The sequence below is a fragment of the Microcaecilia unicolor genome, chromosome 1 (assembly GCF_901765095.1).
Source record: "Microcaecilia unicolor chromosome 1, aMicUni1.1, whole genome shotgun sequence".
Taxonomy (NCBI): Eukaryota; Metazoa; Chordata; class Amphibia; order Gymnophiona; family Siphonopidae; genus Microcaecilia; species Microcaecilia unicolor.
This window is the reverse complement of record NC_044031.1, coordinates 620257311-620276297: the sequence shown is the minus strand read 5'-3', so window position 1 is coordinate 620276297 and position 18987 is coordinate 620257311. Positions and strand designations below refer to the sequence as shown.

General features: G+C 44.5%; 1 protein-coding gene across 4 annotated transcripts in view; it reads left to right on the top strand.

The window, feature by feature from the left end:
• Window positions 1-18987, top strand: part of MFSD3 (major facilitator superfamily domain containing 3) — a 96110-nt gene that overhangs the window by 28100 nt on the left and 49023 nt on the right. For all 4 annotated transcript variants that reach the window (XM_030220260.1, XM_030220241.1, XM_030220231.1 and 1 more), the window contains 2 exons: window positions 8334-8481; window positions 8807-8913. In XM_030220260.1, the coding sequence (XP_030076120.1) occupies window positions 8334-8481; window positions 8807-8913 (255 nt within the window). The remainder of the gene's footprint in view (window positions 1-8333; window positions 8482-8806; window positions 8914-18987) is intronic.

Below are 18987 nucleotides of genomic sequence, written 5' to 3'. Positions count from 1 at the left end.
GTTCTGTTATTATTTCCGCAGCCCATTGCGAGCTCGGTGTTGGAGATGGCGGCAAACCTTTCTCCGCCATCTTGGGTTCCGCAAGCCGCCCTTTTTCACGGCTCTCTCTTCGTGCTGATTTCGCTGCCATCCACACCCACACAGCTTTCCACACCGCCTCTGCACTGTTCAGGTCCGTCTAAGGCTATATTTTTATTGTTTTGCAGGCTTGGGTGCCAATATTTGCACTGATTAATCGGGCGCTCCGGAGCAGCAACTCTCCCCCTCCTTACTCCTCTTTAGCCCAACCGGAAGTCCTCACAATTCCTCCTTTAAACCCCAATCTTTAAGTTCCCAAAGCACAAAGCAAAATAGTGTTCACTTACCAGAGAAATGTCCTCTTCTCTCAGAACGTCTCAGACATCTATCTCATATATTGGTCTCTATTCTGGTAGATTATCAGTTTCTAAAATGTTGAGGTGGGGACCATTGGTTTAATTGACATGGAAGGACCCGGGTGCCAAGTACCCACTAGTAGGCCCCTCTCTTGCAGGGTCTGCTTATACTTCCAGAAGTCCGGCCTTCCTTTTCATTGTCTCTTTGTTGAAGTTGGGAAACCTCTGGGAACTGCAACAGTTTAACAATTAGTGTTCTAAACAGCATCCCCAGGCCTGGCTTCGGGCAGAGCTCTGTCTCACTCTCATGGTTGTGCAGACGAATTTGGAAAACATCACTCCAGTGATCTGTGCTCATACTAGACATTTCCATTTTCCATCCCTTCAGGTAGGCCAAATATTCAGTGGTTTTTCTTATCCTCTGTCAGTAGTTCCAGCTGTTTCTATACTGCAGGGTCACCACCATTGGTGATCTTCCAGTCCCACTATGATATCCACAAGTGCCTGGCTTTGCTGTCTTTCCAACATACATGCCCTGAATTGAGAGAGTTGCTTTGGATTTCATTGTGCCTCTGGTTCAGGGTTGCCAGATTAAAAAAAAAATTCCCACACAAAACCGTCAAAAACCCGCCCAAAAACCACACACACCCCACCCCCGCCGTCATCAGCTCCGCCCCCACCGTCATCGCCCTGCCCAATACGTCAGCAAACCCCGCCCAAAACGTCACAAACCCCGCCTCTGATGCCATTAGCCCCACCCCTGCCGGCCGAAAAAACGCCCCAAAACCCGCACAGAAAAAACAAAACGAGCCCAAAAAACCGCAACCCGCCGCGGGCAAAAGTTTCCCGAGGCAGGTTGTGGAAAACCACCCAATTGGGCGGGAAAACCGCCCATCTGGCAACCGTGCTCTGGTTGCTCATCTGGTGGCTCATAGTGCTTTCAGGTACTGCTGAAATGGCACAATCTACCTGGGGTAAGATCCTCTGAGAGGGGAACTGATAGAGGGAACATGATGTGAGTCTAAACACATCCCCCTCACATTTTTGCAAAACTAGAAGTGCTCATTAGCAGTAAATTTTGAGAGACAGATTATACTCCACATATTTTGGTTTAGGAGTGAGGTTCATTACTATCCTGGTATGTGCAAAATTAACTCATTTGGATATATTAGCCCCCTCCCCCCTTGAAGATCTAAATTAGCCATAAGGATTGATTTGAGGGTGGAGGAGGGGTGTGAGACAGCAGAAAATTTAAAGGGACAGGGCCTGACAATTGAAAAAGGAAGGTTTCATATTGAATGAGAGACTTAAAAAAAAACCCAAACAAACAGACTCCGAAACAGTTCTCTACATCCACCACCTTCTTGTTTGCAGTTGTGGTTCATGGTACGAGAGGAGAAATTTGGTGGGCATGCTTAGTTTCCCAAACTTTATATAACTACTACTACTATATATCCCATGTGACCTCATTTTGAACAAATTGATTTCTTTTCATTGGCTCCACAGTTCTGCATAAATGGGTGTTTATCCTTTCTTACCAGTGGGTGGAGGTAGGGAAAATTGTGAAGGTGAGTTACATTCAGGAACACTGGGTATTTCCTTGTTCCTGGAGGGCTCACAATTTAGTTTGTACTTGAGGCAATGGAGCAGCAGTGGGATTTGAACTGGGCACCTCTGGATGTTTAGTCTGGTGCTAGGCAACTCCTCCACTATTGAGTTTTAGAAAGTGCTTTTTTTTTTTTGTAGGAAAAAAGGTACCAGTACTCATTGTGGGCGGGGTCACCATCTATGGCTCCACCTCTATGGTATCCACACCCCTTGTACCAGCCATGGCACATATAAACAGGTATCGCTGAAAATACTATACCAGTATAGGAGAAAAAAATAACTTGTCATTTTTTTTTCATTATAAATAATTTCTGTAAGCTGTTACAGCTCCAGTATACCCAGTGCAAAATAAGACAGCAGATATAAATTCTCAAATTGGATATATTCCAAACACTAAAATGAAAATAAAATGATTTTTCTACTTTTGTTGTATGGTGACTTTGTTTTTCTGATCATGTTGGTCCCAGTCTCTGATTCTGCTGCTCTCTATCTGTTCCTTTTTATTTAAAATATCTTTTATTGGATTTCAATATAATACAATAGAAGCAAGAGCTCACCACAGTTCAACAAGCAACATTTACAAATCATGGCAAAACTGGAGCTCACATTTAAGAAACAACTATCCACAACTAGAATCACATTAAGAAAAAGGGGAAGAAAGAGGAGGTGGAGAAGTTAAAAAAAAAAAAAAAGAGGGGGGTGGGCTGGAGGATTCTGTTGTTTCTTTCTTTACAACATCCGTAAAATCCGCCCCTTTCTTTCCGAGCACTGTATCAAAACCCTCATCCACACCCTTGTCACCTCTCGTTTAGACTACTGCAATCTGCTTCTTGCTGGCCTCCCACTTAGTCACCTCTCCCCTCTCCAATCGGTTCAAAACTCTGCTGCCCGTGTCGTCTTCCGCCAGGGTCGCTTTACTCATACTACCCCTCTCTTCGTCGCTTCAGTGGCTCCCTATCCGTTTTTGCATCCTGTTCAAAGTTCTTCTACTAACCTATAAATGTACTCACTCTGCTGCTCCCCATTATCTCTCCACACTCGTCCTTCCCTACACCCCTTCCCGTGCACTCCGCTCCATGGATAAATCCTTCTTACCTGTTCCCTTCTCCACTACTGCCAACTCCAGACTTCGCGCCTTCTGTCTCGCTGCACCCTACGCCTGGAATAAACTTCATGATCCCCTACGTCTTGCCCCATCCTTGGCCACCTTTAAATCTAGACTGAAAACCCACCTCTTCAACATTGCTTTTGACTCGTAACCACTTGTAACCACTCGCCTCCACCTACCCTCCTCTCCTCCTTCCTGTACACATTAATTGATTTTATTTGCTTACTTTATTTTTTGTCTATTAGATTGTAAGCTCTTTGAGCAGGGACTGTCTTCTATGTTTGTGCAGCGCTGCATACGCCTTGTAGTGCTATAGAAATGCTAAATAGTAACAAATCCAGACATGGAGCATGCATAGGCCACAACATACATCAACCTCATTGTTTATCTCTGTACCGAAGCAAAATAGGATACCAGTGGCAGCCATTTTTCCCTATAGGAAGCGAAGTGAGAAGATTTCTTTGCCAGATGTAATTCGAATCTGTACATTTGGAGCAATGAGTTCCACCATTCCTGATAAGTGGCCTGATGTAAGAACTTCCAATGGGAGAAGATCACCTTCAATGCCAAAGAGACCATGGCACTAACAAGAGCCCCCTCACTAGGAGTTAACTGACCCCCAAAGAACTGTTACCGAAGAATCACAAATTGATAAGAGATGGAGCCAGGGAGGGGAAAAATGGCTACCAGCTGAGACCAGACTTCTGACCAGAACTTGCGAAGGCACACACATTCAAATATAAGATGCCTGAGAGTACCTGTTTGGGAGTGGCAAGACCAACAGACATCTGGACTAGAGGGATTGATAACATGCAACTTATACGGCGTCCAAAGGGATCTATGCATAAAGAAATGCATAGACTGCGTAGTGGTAGAAGAGTTAGAGCACCTGAAAAGGGACTTCCAAACCAATTCCCACAGCTTGCCAGAAATAGGTTGCTGCAAGTCTTCCTCCCAGCACCTTCGCAAACCAGCACATTTAGCGCTGAATTTACGAAGGAGATATTTGTAAATGTGGGAAGCCGCATGACCAGTGCGCTGAAGCTTCAGACCAAAATCCAGAAGCCCTGGGGCTTCCTTTCCATTTATTTCTTTACTTTCCTCCTTCATTTCTTGCCCTACATCCATAGGTAAAAGCTAGGTCCTAAACAGACTTGACAGGAGGAGGTATAGAGTGGATCCAGTTTTTGCCTATTTTCTCCATCCATGTGCTGTTTTTCTCCTCTTTTCCCTTTCCCTCATCACTGTCAGTATGCATCTCCTTCCTATTCTTCCCTCTCCTCCATCCATATGCATCTCCTTCCTCTCTCTTCCCTCTCATCCATCCATGTTCAGCATTTTTCCTCTCCTCCTCCATCTATGTCCAGCATTTCTCCTCTCTCTTTCCCTCCATCCATGTTCATCACTTCCTCTCTCTTCCCTCCCCTCCATCCATGTCCAGAATTTCGTATCTCCTCCTCTGTCTTCCCTCTCCTCCTTCCATGTCCATCATTTCTCCTGTCCCCCTCCCCTCCCCATCCATGTTCATCTCACGTCCTCTCTCTTTCCTCCTCTCCATCCATGTCCAGCATTTCAACTCTGTCCCCTCCCCTCCATCCATGTGCATCTTCTTCCTCTGTCTTCCCTCTCCTCCATCCATTTCCAGTATTTATCCTCTCCCTTCCCCTCCATCCGTGTGCATCTCCTTCCTCTGTCTCTCCTTCCCTCCAACATTTCTCTTCCCTGCCCTGCACTCCATCCATCTCCAGCAATTCTCTCTCCCCTCCCCTCCATCCATGTGCATCTCCTTCCTGTCTTCCCTCTCCTCCATCCATGTCCAGCGTTTCTCCTGCCCTCCCCTCCATCCATCCATGTCCAGCAACTCTCTTCTCTCCCCTTCCCTCTCCTCCCATCCATGTCCAGTGATTCTCCCCTGGCCTCCCCTCCCATCCATGTCCAGCGATTCTCCTTTGCCCCTATTCTTCCCTCCTATCCATGTCCAGCGATTCTCCTCTCTCCCCTGCCCTCACCTCCCATCCAAGTCCAGTGTCTCGCCCCAGCCTCCACCTGCCCACCCTCCCCGACTTTCCGTTCGTGCCCTCTGCGTTGAAATCTGTTACCCGAAGTCGGAGCGGCGAACCGGCAGTGAAAGCAGCAGGTAAGCTCGCCTCCTCACTTCCATTCCCTCAGCGTCCTGCCCTCACGGAAAGGAAATTACATCAAAGGAAGGCGGGATGCTGAGGTGGAAGAGAAGGCTGGAGGAGACGTGCCTACTGCTTTCACTGCTGCGACTTCGGGTAAAATAAAAGATTTCAATGTAGGGTGGCACGAACGGAAAGTCGGGGAGCTGAAGGCGGGCAGGTGAGCCTGCCCTGAGAAGAAAGGTGCTGGTATGTGGTACTGGCACTAAAAAGGCACTGGTTTTAGATACTGCGGGGTACCTCAAGGATCACCACTATCACCGCTCCTATTCAACCTAATGATGACCCCACTAGCCAAGTCCCTATCCAATCAAGGCCTTAACTCTTTCATATATGCGGACGACGTCACACTGTACATCCCTTACAAAAATCATCTAACGGAAATCACCGAAGAAATCAAACTCAGCTTGAACATCATGAACTCTTGGGCGAATACATTTCAACTAAAACTCAACACAGAAAAAACGCACTGTCTCATCCTCACATCCCATTATAACATGATCAAACCCACCAACATAACCACCCCAGACCACACCCTCCCTGTCTCAGACAGCCTGAAAAGTCTCGGAGTTACAATCGACCGAAATCTTACACTGGAGAGCCAAGTGAAAGCCACAAAAAAGAAAATGTTTAACTCAGTGTGGAAGCTCAAATGAGTGAAACCTTTCTTCCGAGGGAAATATTTTGCAACTTAGTGCAATCCATGGTACTAAGCCATCTAGATTACTGCAACGGAATCTACGTGGGATGTAAAGAATATCATAAAGAAACTCCAAACTGCTCAAAACACAGCAGCCAGGCTGATATTCGGAAAAACAAGATTCGAAAGCACCAAACCTTTACGAGAAAAACTGCACTGGCTCCCAATCAAAGAACATGTTGTGTTCAAAATATGCACGCTGGTTCACAAGATCATCTACGGCAATGCCCCGGGATACATGATAGACCTTATAGACCTACCAACCAGAAACACAACAAAATCAACTCGAGCATACCTAATTCTCCACTACCCAAGCTGCAGAGGACTTAAATATAAGTCAACCTATGCATCCAGCTTCTCTTATATAAGCACACAACTATGGAATGCACTTCCGACCGCTGTGAAAACAACATACGACCACCTAATCTTCCGGAAACTCCTTAAGATTTACTTGTTCAAAAAGGCATACTCCAACGACTCAACCTAATTGCCTAACCCTGCAATATATTAATACATCAATATAAATGTTCATGTTGGACATAACCTAACCTATTCTTCCCCTGACCCCCAATATGTCTATCAAATCTGATCATTAGCTTGTCTTAACCTCACTTTGTATCTGTTTCTTGCCTGTATTGGCGACTGCCACTACTGCACTATGTAAGTCACATTGGGTCTGCAAATAGGTGGGAAAATGTGGGATACAAATGCAACAAATACTATTTGTTCAGTGTAACTAGAAGCGGTTATCAAATGATTCTGTTCAGTGTGAGCCACACAGAACCCAAACTTCTTTGGGATATGCAGGATATAAATGTCATAAACAAAAAATAAATATACAAAAAAATAAATGCAACTGGACTGTCTAGCTTTATGCCATTTTTGTCAGGGGCTAATGCTATAGTAAAGAACTAAGTAGGGAATTTCCTTCTAGTTGCACCCAGAGAGAGCCGGGGACAGCGGAGATGCTGGAACACCAAGCTGAGGCAGTCAGGCAAGCCTGTGCGCATCTGCCACTTGGTAGGGCGAGCTGGCGGCACATGCACCTGAGCAGGGATAATGGATTATTTTTATAGTGTGTAAATGTGGCTCATTCAGTCTCTGTCTTTTCTCTCAGCATTTTGCATGTTCTGTTCCCCTCCCTCCTTTAGCTTAAATGAACCAAATGAATCTGAAAACTGCAAGCTAGAAAGAAAATGCCTGCAAAGCATCACGAGCCATCAGATTCATTTGGTTCACGTTTATCCACATAGCTGTGAACTTGATTATGAAACTCTTCTATTCTCTCTATGCAAGTTCTCTTTCTTCTTATGATCTATTTTATGCTTTTTTTATACTTTTGTTCTTTTTTTCTTATTATTATTTATTTAACTGGAGGAAAAGGCTTCAGATACTCAGTTAATTCCTTTGCTTTTGCTTGTAATCCACTGGGCAGGCTTCTTCATGAGCCTAAAAAACCTCCATTTGTATTTATTGGTTGTATTATTCATCTAAAATCTTATAGTGATTATCTTTCTGCCTTATTTCAAAGTTGCGTTAATCTTATATGTCAGAGCTTAACAAGTACTTATCTTTTTATGTCGTGCATGTTGCAATGATCTGTTCAACAAAGCACCTTCATTTCGTTTACTTCATCAGGAGACAAACCATGCTGCACTTGTTCTTCAAAGTACTGCTGAAAGTAAATCAAAATAAAGAATATGCATATATCAGGATCTCCAGTGTAACTCATGCATATTCACTGCGTATATCTTGAAAACTCAACCGAGACAGTGGTCACAAGGAAGGATTTGGGAAGCCCTGCATTGGTTCTTTGCTGATACTGATAAGTAGTGGAATGTTAAGGGATTCATTTTTACAACTAGCTTTGGAGTTGGGTGACTAAATCATCCCCTGGAAAATTTCCTGGGGCTGAGCTACATTTCAGAGGCTCAAAAAGTGGTTGATTGGACATGGGGAAGGAATTCAGGTTCCTGGCACTAGTTTTCTGTATTGGGTGCCAAATAGTACTCTGTCTACATTTAGGTGATTTTTTTTCCTGAAAACTTAAGAATCCAATTTTAATTGAAATGTCTAAAATTTGGAACCCAAACTTTGGTTGCTTAAGTTGAAGCGTTTAGTGATTTTTAAAATTGGCCCCTTAATATCAGCACATGGCATGGGCTTGGCTTCTTGGCTTAGGGTAGGTCAAACTGTTCAGCTCAAGGCAGTTTTCTCATGGGAGTGCGCTTTCAGTTCTAGGAGGACTCTGAAATTGTGTGCAGCATCAGAGAACCTCCTGGGTGCAAGGATTCTAGTGGAAGCTAAGCAACAGATGCGCCAACATATCCTATTTGATTGATTATTGACTCTTTCCTTTGAAGGAGAGAATGGAGCTACAAATATGTTCCCACTCTTCTTACTGGACCATGGACTGTCACCAGCAGAGCTCGGATTCTGGAATGGGATGGTGGGAATGATCTTCTCCGTTGGAGGCTCTACCCTGGGAGGCATTGTTCAAAATAAACAAAGGTGAAAAAAAATATGTTCTGATGTTGAACGTGTGGGAATTGGGGGGAGGGGGAGAGAGAGATTGATATCTAAAGCAAGACAAGGCACAGTCACAAAGAATATTGCTGGTATTCTAACTGGTGGGATTGGGCAGGGAGAGGGAAGGCAGACAGGATTGATGACCATTTAAATCTGTATCCAAAGGGGCAGGGGGAAGTCTGAGAGCTCTAGTAGCTAAGATAACAGAGAATTGGAGGTCGCAGGTAGTGCTGGTAAGAGGCAGATGGATGAGCTGCTCTATTAGGATTTGACCTTTCCATCTTCTTTTCTTTGTTTTTTCTTACAGTAAGCTGAATGATTTGTTGAGGACATCGCTAATGCTGCGTCTCCTAGGTCTCTGTTTCCAGACAATTCTGCTCCTTGTTTTCACCAGTGACCTTTGGTATATGATAGGTGAGCAGCAGCCAGAGAGATGACTGTGCCTTCTGTACAGGCAGAGATGAATACAGGGAAGGGTTCCCATATAGAAACTGTTGTACACTGTAAGAATATTTCTTAGCTTGCTACACCTGTTTAGATGAATGAATTATGCTCTCCAACCAACAGATACAGGTGTCGAACACAGAGCTTTCAGTGACATCATCAATAGTATAAGAAGTGTTGCAGCCCTGGAACTTGCATTATGGCATCGGAATGGGAGAGCACCCTAGAGTCGCAAAATGCCAGGTCTATCTTGGAGGGAGGGGGGCTCCCGTGGGGGAAGGGCCCTCAGATTATGATATTTTTTCTACCTTTCAGTGAGGGATGAAATAAGCTTCTCCAAGGTGGGCAATCTAGGGGGCTTGAAGTCCAGAGTGCAGTTGAGAGAAAAATTTCAGGGAAAAAGAAATACAAGAGAGTCTGACTGGGAAGAATTTAAGAGGAGTAGGGCAAGATCTCTGTTATGTAAGTAATGGTACTCTAAGGATAGGTTTTCTTGGGGGGAACCAGTCGGTATATTTGTTTTAGTTTTGGAATTTGGATCTTGGCTGGTGTCAGCTTTGCTGTCTGGGCACCAAGCTTGAGTTAAGGTAGGAGACTGTGCATGGCCTTTGGGTCAGGCCTCCTATCTGCAGTTATGACACACTAAGTTTCTACCCCAAAGATCTTACTAGGAAGAACCACTCTGCAGTACAGTTAGAAGTGAAGTAAGGGGTGTCCCTTAATTCTAAGACTTGATCTCTAAGTGGCACTTGGATGGACCAGAGGAGTTAGTAGTTTGTAGGGAGATCATATTTCTTTCCCTCCCTTGCTATAGCACACAACTGGGTTTGAGATGCCTCTTTGTAGCTTAAGGTGGCTCAGAACAAGCAGCTCTTTTCTGAGAAGAGAAACCTAGTATTAAGTCTTTTCTGAACTCATTCTGCACTTTTTCCAGTGCAGTATTAATCAGATAGCTAAACCAGTCTAACATTCATAGAAGAGACTCAAACTCTTAGTTTCCTTCAGTTTAAAATTTATTACAGACAAGTAATTACAAGAGACTTACTCCATAGAGATTGTTCAAAACAGTATGGTGTTTGTTCATCTGAATTAATTGTCCCAGTTCAGCAGCCGCTGGCAGGACTTGTTTTCACTTCATGGGAAGTGAATGGAGATGAATGCCCCAGTTAATGAATGTTAAAAACTAGTAAAAATAAAGTAATTAATTTATAAGAGTGAAAGAGGAGGGACTTGTGATTTTTTGCCTTGCCATACTGGAGCCAAGATGGAGATGCTCTTATAAGGGGGAAGGACGCAGAGTACATGGCAAGGTGCTAAGAGCTCTGGAATAGACCAGTAGGGTCAAAGGTTACAGCTGGCTGAGACATGATCAAAGCAGGTCTCTAGATGACTGGAAAGAGTCACATGCAATATAAGAACATACAAATTGTCATATTGGAACAGACTGAAGGTCCATTAAGCCTAGTATCCTTAGACATACGAAGTCGCACACATTTTGCATGTGACACACTCCTTGGGCCCCCAACTCCAGCTCACATGCCAATGCCTGCCTGCCTGTCACACATTGAGAGGACGCGACTTTGGCGTTCGGTCAGGCAGCAGCAATGCCCTAATTGCTGCTTCCTGTGCCGGCTCCCCAGTTTAAAATGGTGGCTGCGAACTCTTACGAGACTACTGCGAGAGGTTGCAGCCGTCGTTTTAAACTGTGGAGCTGGTACCATCAGCAGCGGCCAAGGATCGCTGCTACTCAACATGTTGCAGCTCAGCAGCGCAAGGAATGCGGGAAGGGGAGGGGCATGCTGGGCATGAGGAGAGTAGAAGGGGAGATCAGGGTCATGTTGGACAATTGGAGGAATGTGGAAAAGGAGATTAGAGGGCATACTGGGCAAGAAGGAAAGTGGGAAAGGGAGATCAGGGTGATATTCTGGACACGGAGGAAGGTGGGAGGGCAGATTGGGGAGTATGCTGGATATGATGAAAGGGGAGATGGGGGCATGCTGGGAATAGAGGAATGAGGAGAGGTTGGAGAACATTCTGGGTATGGAGGATGGAAAAGGAGATTGGGAGGATGTGCTGGACGTGGTGGAAGGGGAGATTGTGGGACATGCTGGGCATGGAGGAATGTGGGGTAAATGGGGGGAGTCATGCTGGGCATGGAGGAGGGTGGAAAAGGAGATTGGGGTGACATACTTGGCACAGAGGAGTGAAAGTGGAAGGACAGATTAGGGGAGGTGCTGGAGAGGAGGCAAGGTAGAACTGGAGACCAGGGGGAGATGCTGGTCAGGAAGGAAGGTAGAAGACAAGACCAGGGAAAGCTGCTTTTTCAAGAAGGAACGGAAGACAGGAGAGATGCCTGGCTTAGATGGAAAGGAAAGGGAAGAGAGGGGAGATGTTAGGAATGGGTGGTGGACAGAGGTGGAGAGCTAGATAGAAGCAGTAAAAAGAGGGAGCTGGAAGACTGGCAGGTGAGAAAGGTATAAAATTTGAGAGGCAAAAAAAATGTATTGGAGGAAGCTGAGCATGAAAACAAATCAATGTCTGAGTGGAAGAAATTAAGAATGTAGGAGAGAAAAACATGGCAAATGGGGAGGAGGCCCTGGACAGTGATTTAAAAGATGAGGAGGTGGAGAGACTGGGACTACTATGCTTAGAAAATTAAAATCACCAGGCATAAAGGTAGAAAAATGTTATTTTCCATTTACTGATTGCAATGTGTCAGTTTTGGGAATTGACATCTGCAATCTTTTTTCTTTCTCTGGTGTTGTGCTGCATGTAGAGTCTGGCTTCTTGAGGTTTCAAGCTAATTGTTGTTTACATATTTCTACTCTTAGGCGCCCTTTTACTAAAACTTAGTATGCGCTAATGGGAATTAGTGTGCATTAAGTGCCTTGTGGCTCATAGGTATAAAATAGGACGTGCAGCATTTAGTGTATGCTAATTCCATTAGTACTCGTAAGCTTTAGTGAAAGTGCCCCTTAGTTTGTGGTCACTTATCCTGTATTTGGTGAGGGTTTATTTATATTTGCATGTGTGACCAAGGCCAGATATTCTATTAGTATTGATTGATTGTTGGGATCTGCAGTAGTAGTAATCCAGCTTGTTCAATTTTCCTAATAAGTGTATCGATGCTCTGGGCTCACTGTGATATTTACGATGCTGCCTTTTCTTAGAAGGTCCTTGTTGGTGCTGTTACGGAATGGTAGATTTGTGCCATACAGGTCCTGAGTGACTTTTGTAGGGTTTTGTATAAACTCATAATATGCTTGCTACTGGAGAGAGGTTATGTTGTTACTGAAAAGAAAACAGAAACAGACTAATGTGAACTATGTTTGTTTTCTTTGACCTGGCACAATTAGAAAGATTTCTTATTGATAAAAAGCTAAATGATGTCTTATTGTGAGTTTAGTCATGATGTTCCAGGTTTGATGAGAATATTAGTAGTAGTCTTGATTTCTTTAGATTAATATGTTTTTTTTCTGTTCTTCTTATTGATGTAGACTTCGTGATGTTTGTCAGTTAATTTTCAAATAAAAAAAAGAAAATTACCAAAGGGGTCTTTTACTAATGTTCGCTAGCGTTTTTAGTTTATGCTAAAAATCAGCTGTTGCTAAATGCTGTGAAGCCCGTAGGATTATAATGAGTGTCTCAGTGTTTAGCATCAACTGATTTTTACCACGAGCTAAAAACGCTAGCACACCTTAGTAAAAGATCTCTAAAGATAGGAAAAAATTATTTTCTATCTATTGATTAGAATATGCCAGTTTTTTGGAATGATTCACCAACAAGAGGATAAGAGTGTATGATTCACAAAACTCAAAGGCAAAACCTGTCTTGTATAAACTGCAAGGTATATAATACTGGATTCCTGTGGAGTGCAAAACATGAGAAAGGGATAAAGCCTCTGTGCCCCAACCTCCACCCAGTATATGTTAATAGAGTAAAGAGGAAATAAAACGGGTCAAACTTTCTTCATCGGCATAAAACCCTTTCTCTTTAAATGTTGCTAAAAACTGCACAGGAAGTTTTAATTTTTCATGGATCCATCCCAAAAACGTGAAAAAAGGCACTTAGCTTTTAAGTTAGTGGTAGACACAAACATGCAAAGAGAGTCAGTTACACCGACTGTGGGCTGTTTCAAGGCGTTGTGATAAGTATGAGGCTGTCCTATCCGGGATAGGCCACTAGAGGGCACTAGGAGAATAGGTGGAGGTCGCTAGGACCGGGGAGAGCCCTGGGATGTCCACAGGTGTAGGAGGTTATGGGCTGGGTCCTGTGTAGCTAATTAACCACTTAATACCCCACCTGAGAGGGAAAAGGAAGAGAAGTGAGCTGGCAGCAGAGGAAGAGAGATCCCCCTGGAAGATACTGGCTAACCTTATGGACTTGTGGTGGACTGGGTGTCCAAAGGAAGCAGGCTGAAAATCCTGGGGTAAGAAGGCCCTAAAGCATTAGTGTTGGACTGTGTGTCCTCAGTACTTATAGAACTGTGTGTTCAAAGGAAGGACTGTGTGTCCCAAGTACTGGTAAAGAACTGTGTGTTCAAAGGGAGGACTGTGTGTCCAAAGTACTGAGAGAAGCAGGCTGCAAAACCTGGGGTTGGGAGTCCCCAAAGTATTGAAGCTAGTACTGAGCCCATGTATCTGTATGGGGAGGCTCAGTGTGAAGACCTATGAAAGCATAAAGTATTAAGCTAGAAGAAGTGTGCCCAGGGGCTGGAATAAAGAGTTGCCTGAGAAATATGCAGTTGGTGAGACTTGTTTAATTTGCTTAGTGAGAACCAGGTCACCCTGAGCGAGAAGGGGTAGCACACTAATCTGCATATGATCTGCATATTGAGAACTTTGCTCACCCTGAGTGAGAAGGGGGATATCACAGCATACATGACGAATCAGTAACCCTGAGCACGACTCGTCTTCAATCCATCAGAGATCCTGGCACCTTCTTACATCTAAGAAAAAGCCCACTTCCATGGCCTTTGTTAGTCTGGAGCATTTCTGAGAGTAGGTTTTAGGACCACCACCAGGTGGTGCCATTGATGGCACTGGTTCCAGATGTCTTGGAGTTTTTTCAGGAGGGCCTGGAGAAGTGGTTGTACCTAGCTTCTCTGAAGATGCATTTGGTGGTTATTATATGCTATTGAGGGCTAGTTTGTGGTCACTCCCTGGTAACATATCAGCATACAGTAAGACTTTTTGAAGAGCTAATTTAGTTAGGCCCCTGAAAAGACAGGTCATTCCTCCATAGCACTTGAATATCATGCATTTGAGTCTGGTGTAAAAACCTTTTGAACCACTTGGGAGAGCTACCTTAAAAGATCTTACATTGAAGACGGCTTTTCAGTGAGCATATCCAGGAAGAGAGATTATTATTGGTACCTTCCTTCTTGCCTAAAGCGGTGTTGATGCTCCATGTGAATCAGTCCATCTCCTTGCTGGTCTTTTGGAGTTCAAGGGCAGAAGGTCAGGAGAATCATATTCATTTTCTTGATGTTGGTAGAACTTTGAGAGTCTTTGATGAAGACAGGCGTTTGGGCAATTGGACCAATTTTTGATGGAGGGAGGAGGGGAGAGACAGCATCTATGGCATTGATCTCCCATTGGATCAAGGAAATAATAGCTGCAGCTTACTTGCTGTAAATTCAACTGATGCCTGAAATCATTGAGGCTCATTTGACTAGAAGTCAAGCGGCATCTTGGGCTGAGCATGCATTGATCCCTCTGGTGGACATTTGCAGGGCAGCCAGCTGGCAAGTCTAAGTTCATTTGTAAAGCACTACAGATTGGATGTGCAGGCAGAGCATGATGATGATTTTGGTGCCATAGTTTTGCATTGTGGATTGGCTTATTCCCATCTGTAGCATTTTCACTGCTTTGGTACTTCCCGAGCCTCTGGACTAGTCTGGATGCGACAATAATGAAGGTGAAATTAGGTTCCTGCTAATTTTTTTCCTCTCTAATTCAGAACTCACTCTTTACCTGATATACAGTGGTGGAAATAAGTATTTGATCCCTTGCTGATTTTGTAAGTTTGCCCACTGACAAAGACATGAGCAGCCCATAATTGAAGGGTAGGTTATTGGTAACAGTGAGAGATAGCACATCACAAATTAAATCCGGAAAATCACATTGTGGAAAGTATATGAATTTATTTGCATTCTGCAGAGGGAAATAAGTATTTGATCCCCCACCAACCAGTAAGAGATCTGGCCCCTACAGACCAGGTAGATGCTCCAAATCAACTCGTTACCTGCATGACAGACAGCTGTCGGCAATGGTCACCTGCATGAAAGACACCTGTCCACAGACTCAGTGAATCAGTCAGACTCTAACCTCTACAAAATGGCCAAGAGCAAGGAGCTGTCTAAGGATGTCAGGGACAAGATCATACACCTGCACAAGGCTGGAATGGGCTACAAAACCATCAGTAAGACGCTGGGCGAGAAGGAGACAACTGTTGGTGCCATAGTAAGAAAATGGAAGAAGTACAAAATGACTGTCAATCGACAAAGATCTGGGGCTCCACGCAAAATCTCACCTCGTGGGGTATCCTTGATCATGAGGAAGGTTAGAAATCAGCCTACAACTACAAGGGGGGAACTTGTCAATGATCTCAAGGCAGCTGGGACCACTGTCACCACGAAAACCATTGGTAACACATTACGACATAACGGATTGCAATCCTGCAGTGCCCGCAAGGTCCCCCTGCTCCGGAAGGCACATGTGACGGCCCGTCTGAAGTTTGCCAGTGAACACCTGGATGATGCCGAGAGTGATTGGGAGAAGGTGCTGTGGTCAGATGAGACAAAAATTGAGCTCTTTGGCATGAACTCAACTCGCCGTGTTTGGAGGAAAAGAAATGCTGCCTATGACCCAAAGAACACCGTCCCCACTGTCAAGCATGGAGGTGGAAATGTTATGTTTTGGGGGTGTTTCTCTGCTAAGGGCACAGGACTACTTCACCGCATCAATGGGAGAATGGATGGGGCCATGTACCGTACAATTCTGAGTGACAACCTCCTTCCCTCCGCCAGGGCCTTAAAAATGGGTCGTGGCTGGGTCTTCCAGCACGACAATGACCCAAAACATACAGCCAAGGCAACAAAGGAGTGGCTCAGGAAGAAGCACATTAGGGTCATGGAGTGGCCTAGCCAGTCACCAGACCTTAATCCCATTGAAAACTTATGGAGGGAGCTGAAGCTGCGAGTTGCCAAGCGACAGCCCAGAACTCTTAATGATTTAGAGATGATCTGCAAAGAGGAGTGGACCAAAATTCCTCCTGACATGTGTGCAAACCTCATCATCAACTACAGAAGACGTCTGACCGCTGTGCTTGCCAACAAGGGTTTTGCCACCAAGTATTAGGTCTTGTTTGCCAGAGGGATTAAATACTTATTTCCCTCTGCAGAATGCAAATAAATTCATATACTTTCCACAATGTGATTTTCCGGATTTAATTTGTGATGTGCTATCTCTCACTGTTACCAATAACCTACCCTTCAATTATGGGCTGCTCATGTCTTTGTCAGTGGGCAAACTTACAAAATCAGCAAGGGATCAAATACTTATTTCCACCACTGTATGACTAATGATGAGTAATTTGGTGTGCTCTGGTTGTTAGGGTGGGGGTCTTGAATGTAAGCTGTACAGTGCTAATAATAAAAAATTGCTTTCTCACTTCCATCTGCTTGTAGAAGAAAGTAAACCCAAGCATCAGGACTGGTTTGCAAGGATTCAAGGAAAGAAGATTAGCTGAAAAGATCTAATTTCACAATCATCAACAAAGCAGAAGGGAATACTAGTAAAAAAAAACTATAACAAAAGATGAGAGAGCCAATAAAATGTAGCTGGAAAGCAATTAACACAGCAGTCTAAGCAGATAAGTTAAAGATCTGCAAGCCCTGATGTTAGAGGCAAACTTAGATAATGTTGCTATTACAGAGACATGGTTCAATGATTCCCATGATGGGACGCAACCATACTGGACTATATTCTTGTTAGGAAGGATAGAGATGGTCAATAAAGTGGAGGAGCAGTGATATATATAGAAAAACATTATTAATGCAGCTAAAATGCAGGGGACATAGGAAAGGAGGAAGCAAAATGAAATTTCTATCCACACAGTTGTCAATTAACAGCCCTCTAACACAAACAGAGAAGGTGGACAAACATCTGATCATTGATATCCAAAAGTTGGGAATGAAAATGGGAGTGCTGTTACTGGGAGATTTCAACTTGTCAAATGCAGGTTGGAATGTCTCATCTGCAGAATCCGAAGTAGATTATTGGTGCCTATCAAAGTGCTTTGCTGAGACAAAAGGTGGTGGAACTCACAATGGAAGGGGTGATGCAGGTTCTTGTGCTCACAAATGGAGAAAGTGTTTCTAACGTCTGAGTGGGTGCCCACCTGGCCAGTAGTGGTCATCACATAGTATGGTTTGATAGAAGTGCTAAAGCAGAGTGCAGACATACAAAACTCATAGTCCTGTATTTCAAACATGCCTTTTGTAAAATGGGGGAATACCTGAAGAAAGAGTAATCCAAACTTAAAGGAGCTATAAAAATGGCAACAGATCTTTATGTAAGAAATATACATAAAAGCTAGAAAAAAAGAAAACCAATATGGTTTCCAAACGTGTCTGAAAAGATACAAAGAAGCAGCATTCATGAAATGCAGAGAAATGTAGAAAAATGCAAAAAGAGGAACTTAGAACAGAATAATGCTAAAACTCCAAAGAAGCAAAGAGAAATATGGCTGGCAATACACAGGTGGAAGAAACAAATGGCTAGATGTGTAAAGATAAGTGACCATTCACAGAAGAAAGTATTCATGAACAATCTCACAAACTGACAGTGGATAAATCCATGGGGCTGCATGAGATACATCCTGGGATATTGAGAGACCTTGGAGAAGTTCTGTCAGGTCCTCTTTAAAAATTTATATAATAAATCCTGTGAGAAGGGAGAGGCTGTCCTACCCTGGTTAGGCCCCTAGAGGGCGCTGTTCCCCTAAAATGTCCAGGGAGAAGGGCTGGGTGAGTCGCTGAAGGGAGCCAGTAAGAGGAGGTATAGCTGGAGGTCGCTAGGACCGGGGAGAGTCTTGGAGGTGGAAACAGGTGCAGCAGGTTATGGGCTGGGTCCTGTTTGGCCATTAAACATTTAATACCCCACCTGAGTGGTGAGGGCGGGAGGAGAGCTAGCAGCGGAAGAAGAGAGCTGGTAGCTGAAGCAGGAGGGCCCCATGTGAAGTACTGGCTGAGCCCTTTGGACTGGTGATGAACTGTGTGCAAAGCAAGGAAGCTGGCTGGGGTAAGAAGGCCCTAGAGTGCCAGGTATAAGCACTGTGTGTTACAAGGACGGACTGGGTGTCCGGGTTACAAGGAAGGACTGGGGTGTTCATGTTACAAGGAAGGACTGTGTGTCCAGGTGTTTAAGCTGGAAGATTGAACTGAGTAGGAAGAACTGTTTAAGCTGGAAGAACTGTTTAAGCTGGTAAAAGTGTGCCCCAGGAAGCGGGAATAAAAGATTTGTATGAGAAATATCCTGTGGTGAGACTTGACTATGTTTGCCTTTCGGGAAGCAGGTCACCCTGAGCAGAAAGGGGTAGTAGACTAATTTGCATAAAATCTGCATACTGAGAACCAGCTCACCCTGAGTGAAAGAGGGACCTGGGATCCTGAGGTGGGAGCTTCATCTTCACAGTAGCCTCATCTTCACAATTGGTGGCAGTGGTGGGATCTGCACTGAACATCCACGTGGGAGCAGTCAGATTCCAGATCAGACCAGATGAGGGGTTGGCGTGAGATGGAGGTGCCCTTGGAGGTTCCAGAGGCCGTGGTTCCTGAAGCCCATCGAGGGGGCCAACACTAGCAAAAGCGCTTTGCTCATATACCCCAGGTAAAGGGTACCTAGGGGGGAGGTGAGAGTGGATACGTAAGTGAGAACTGGAGGCTTGGGAGTGGCTGTAGGGGATGGAGGAGGCCACAAGCCCCTTCCCAGGAGGGGGAGGCGGACACACAGGGAGGTGCAGCACAAGTGAGGGGGCCAG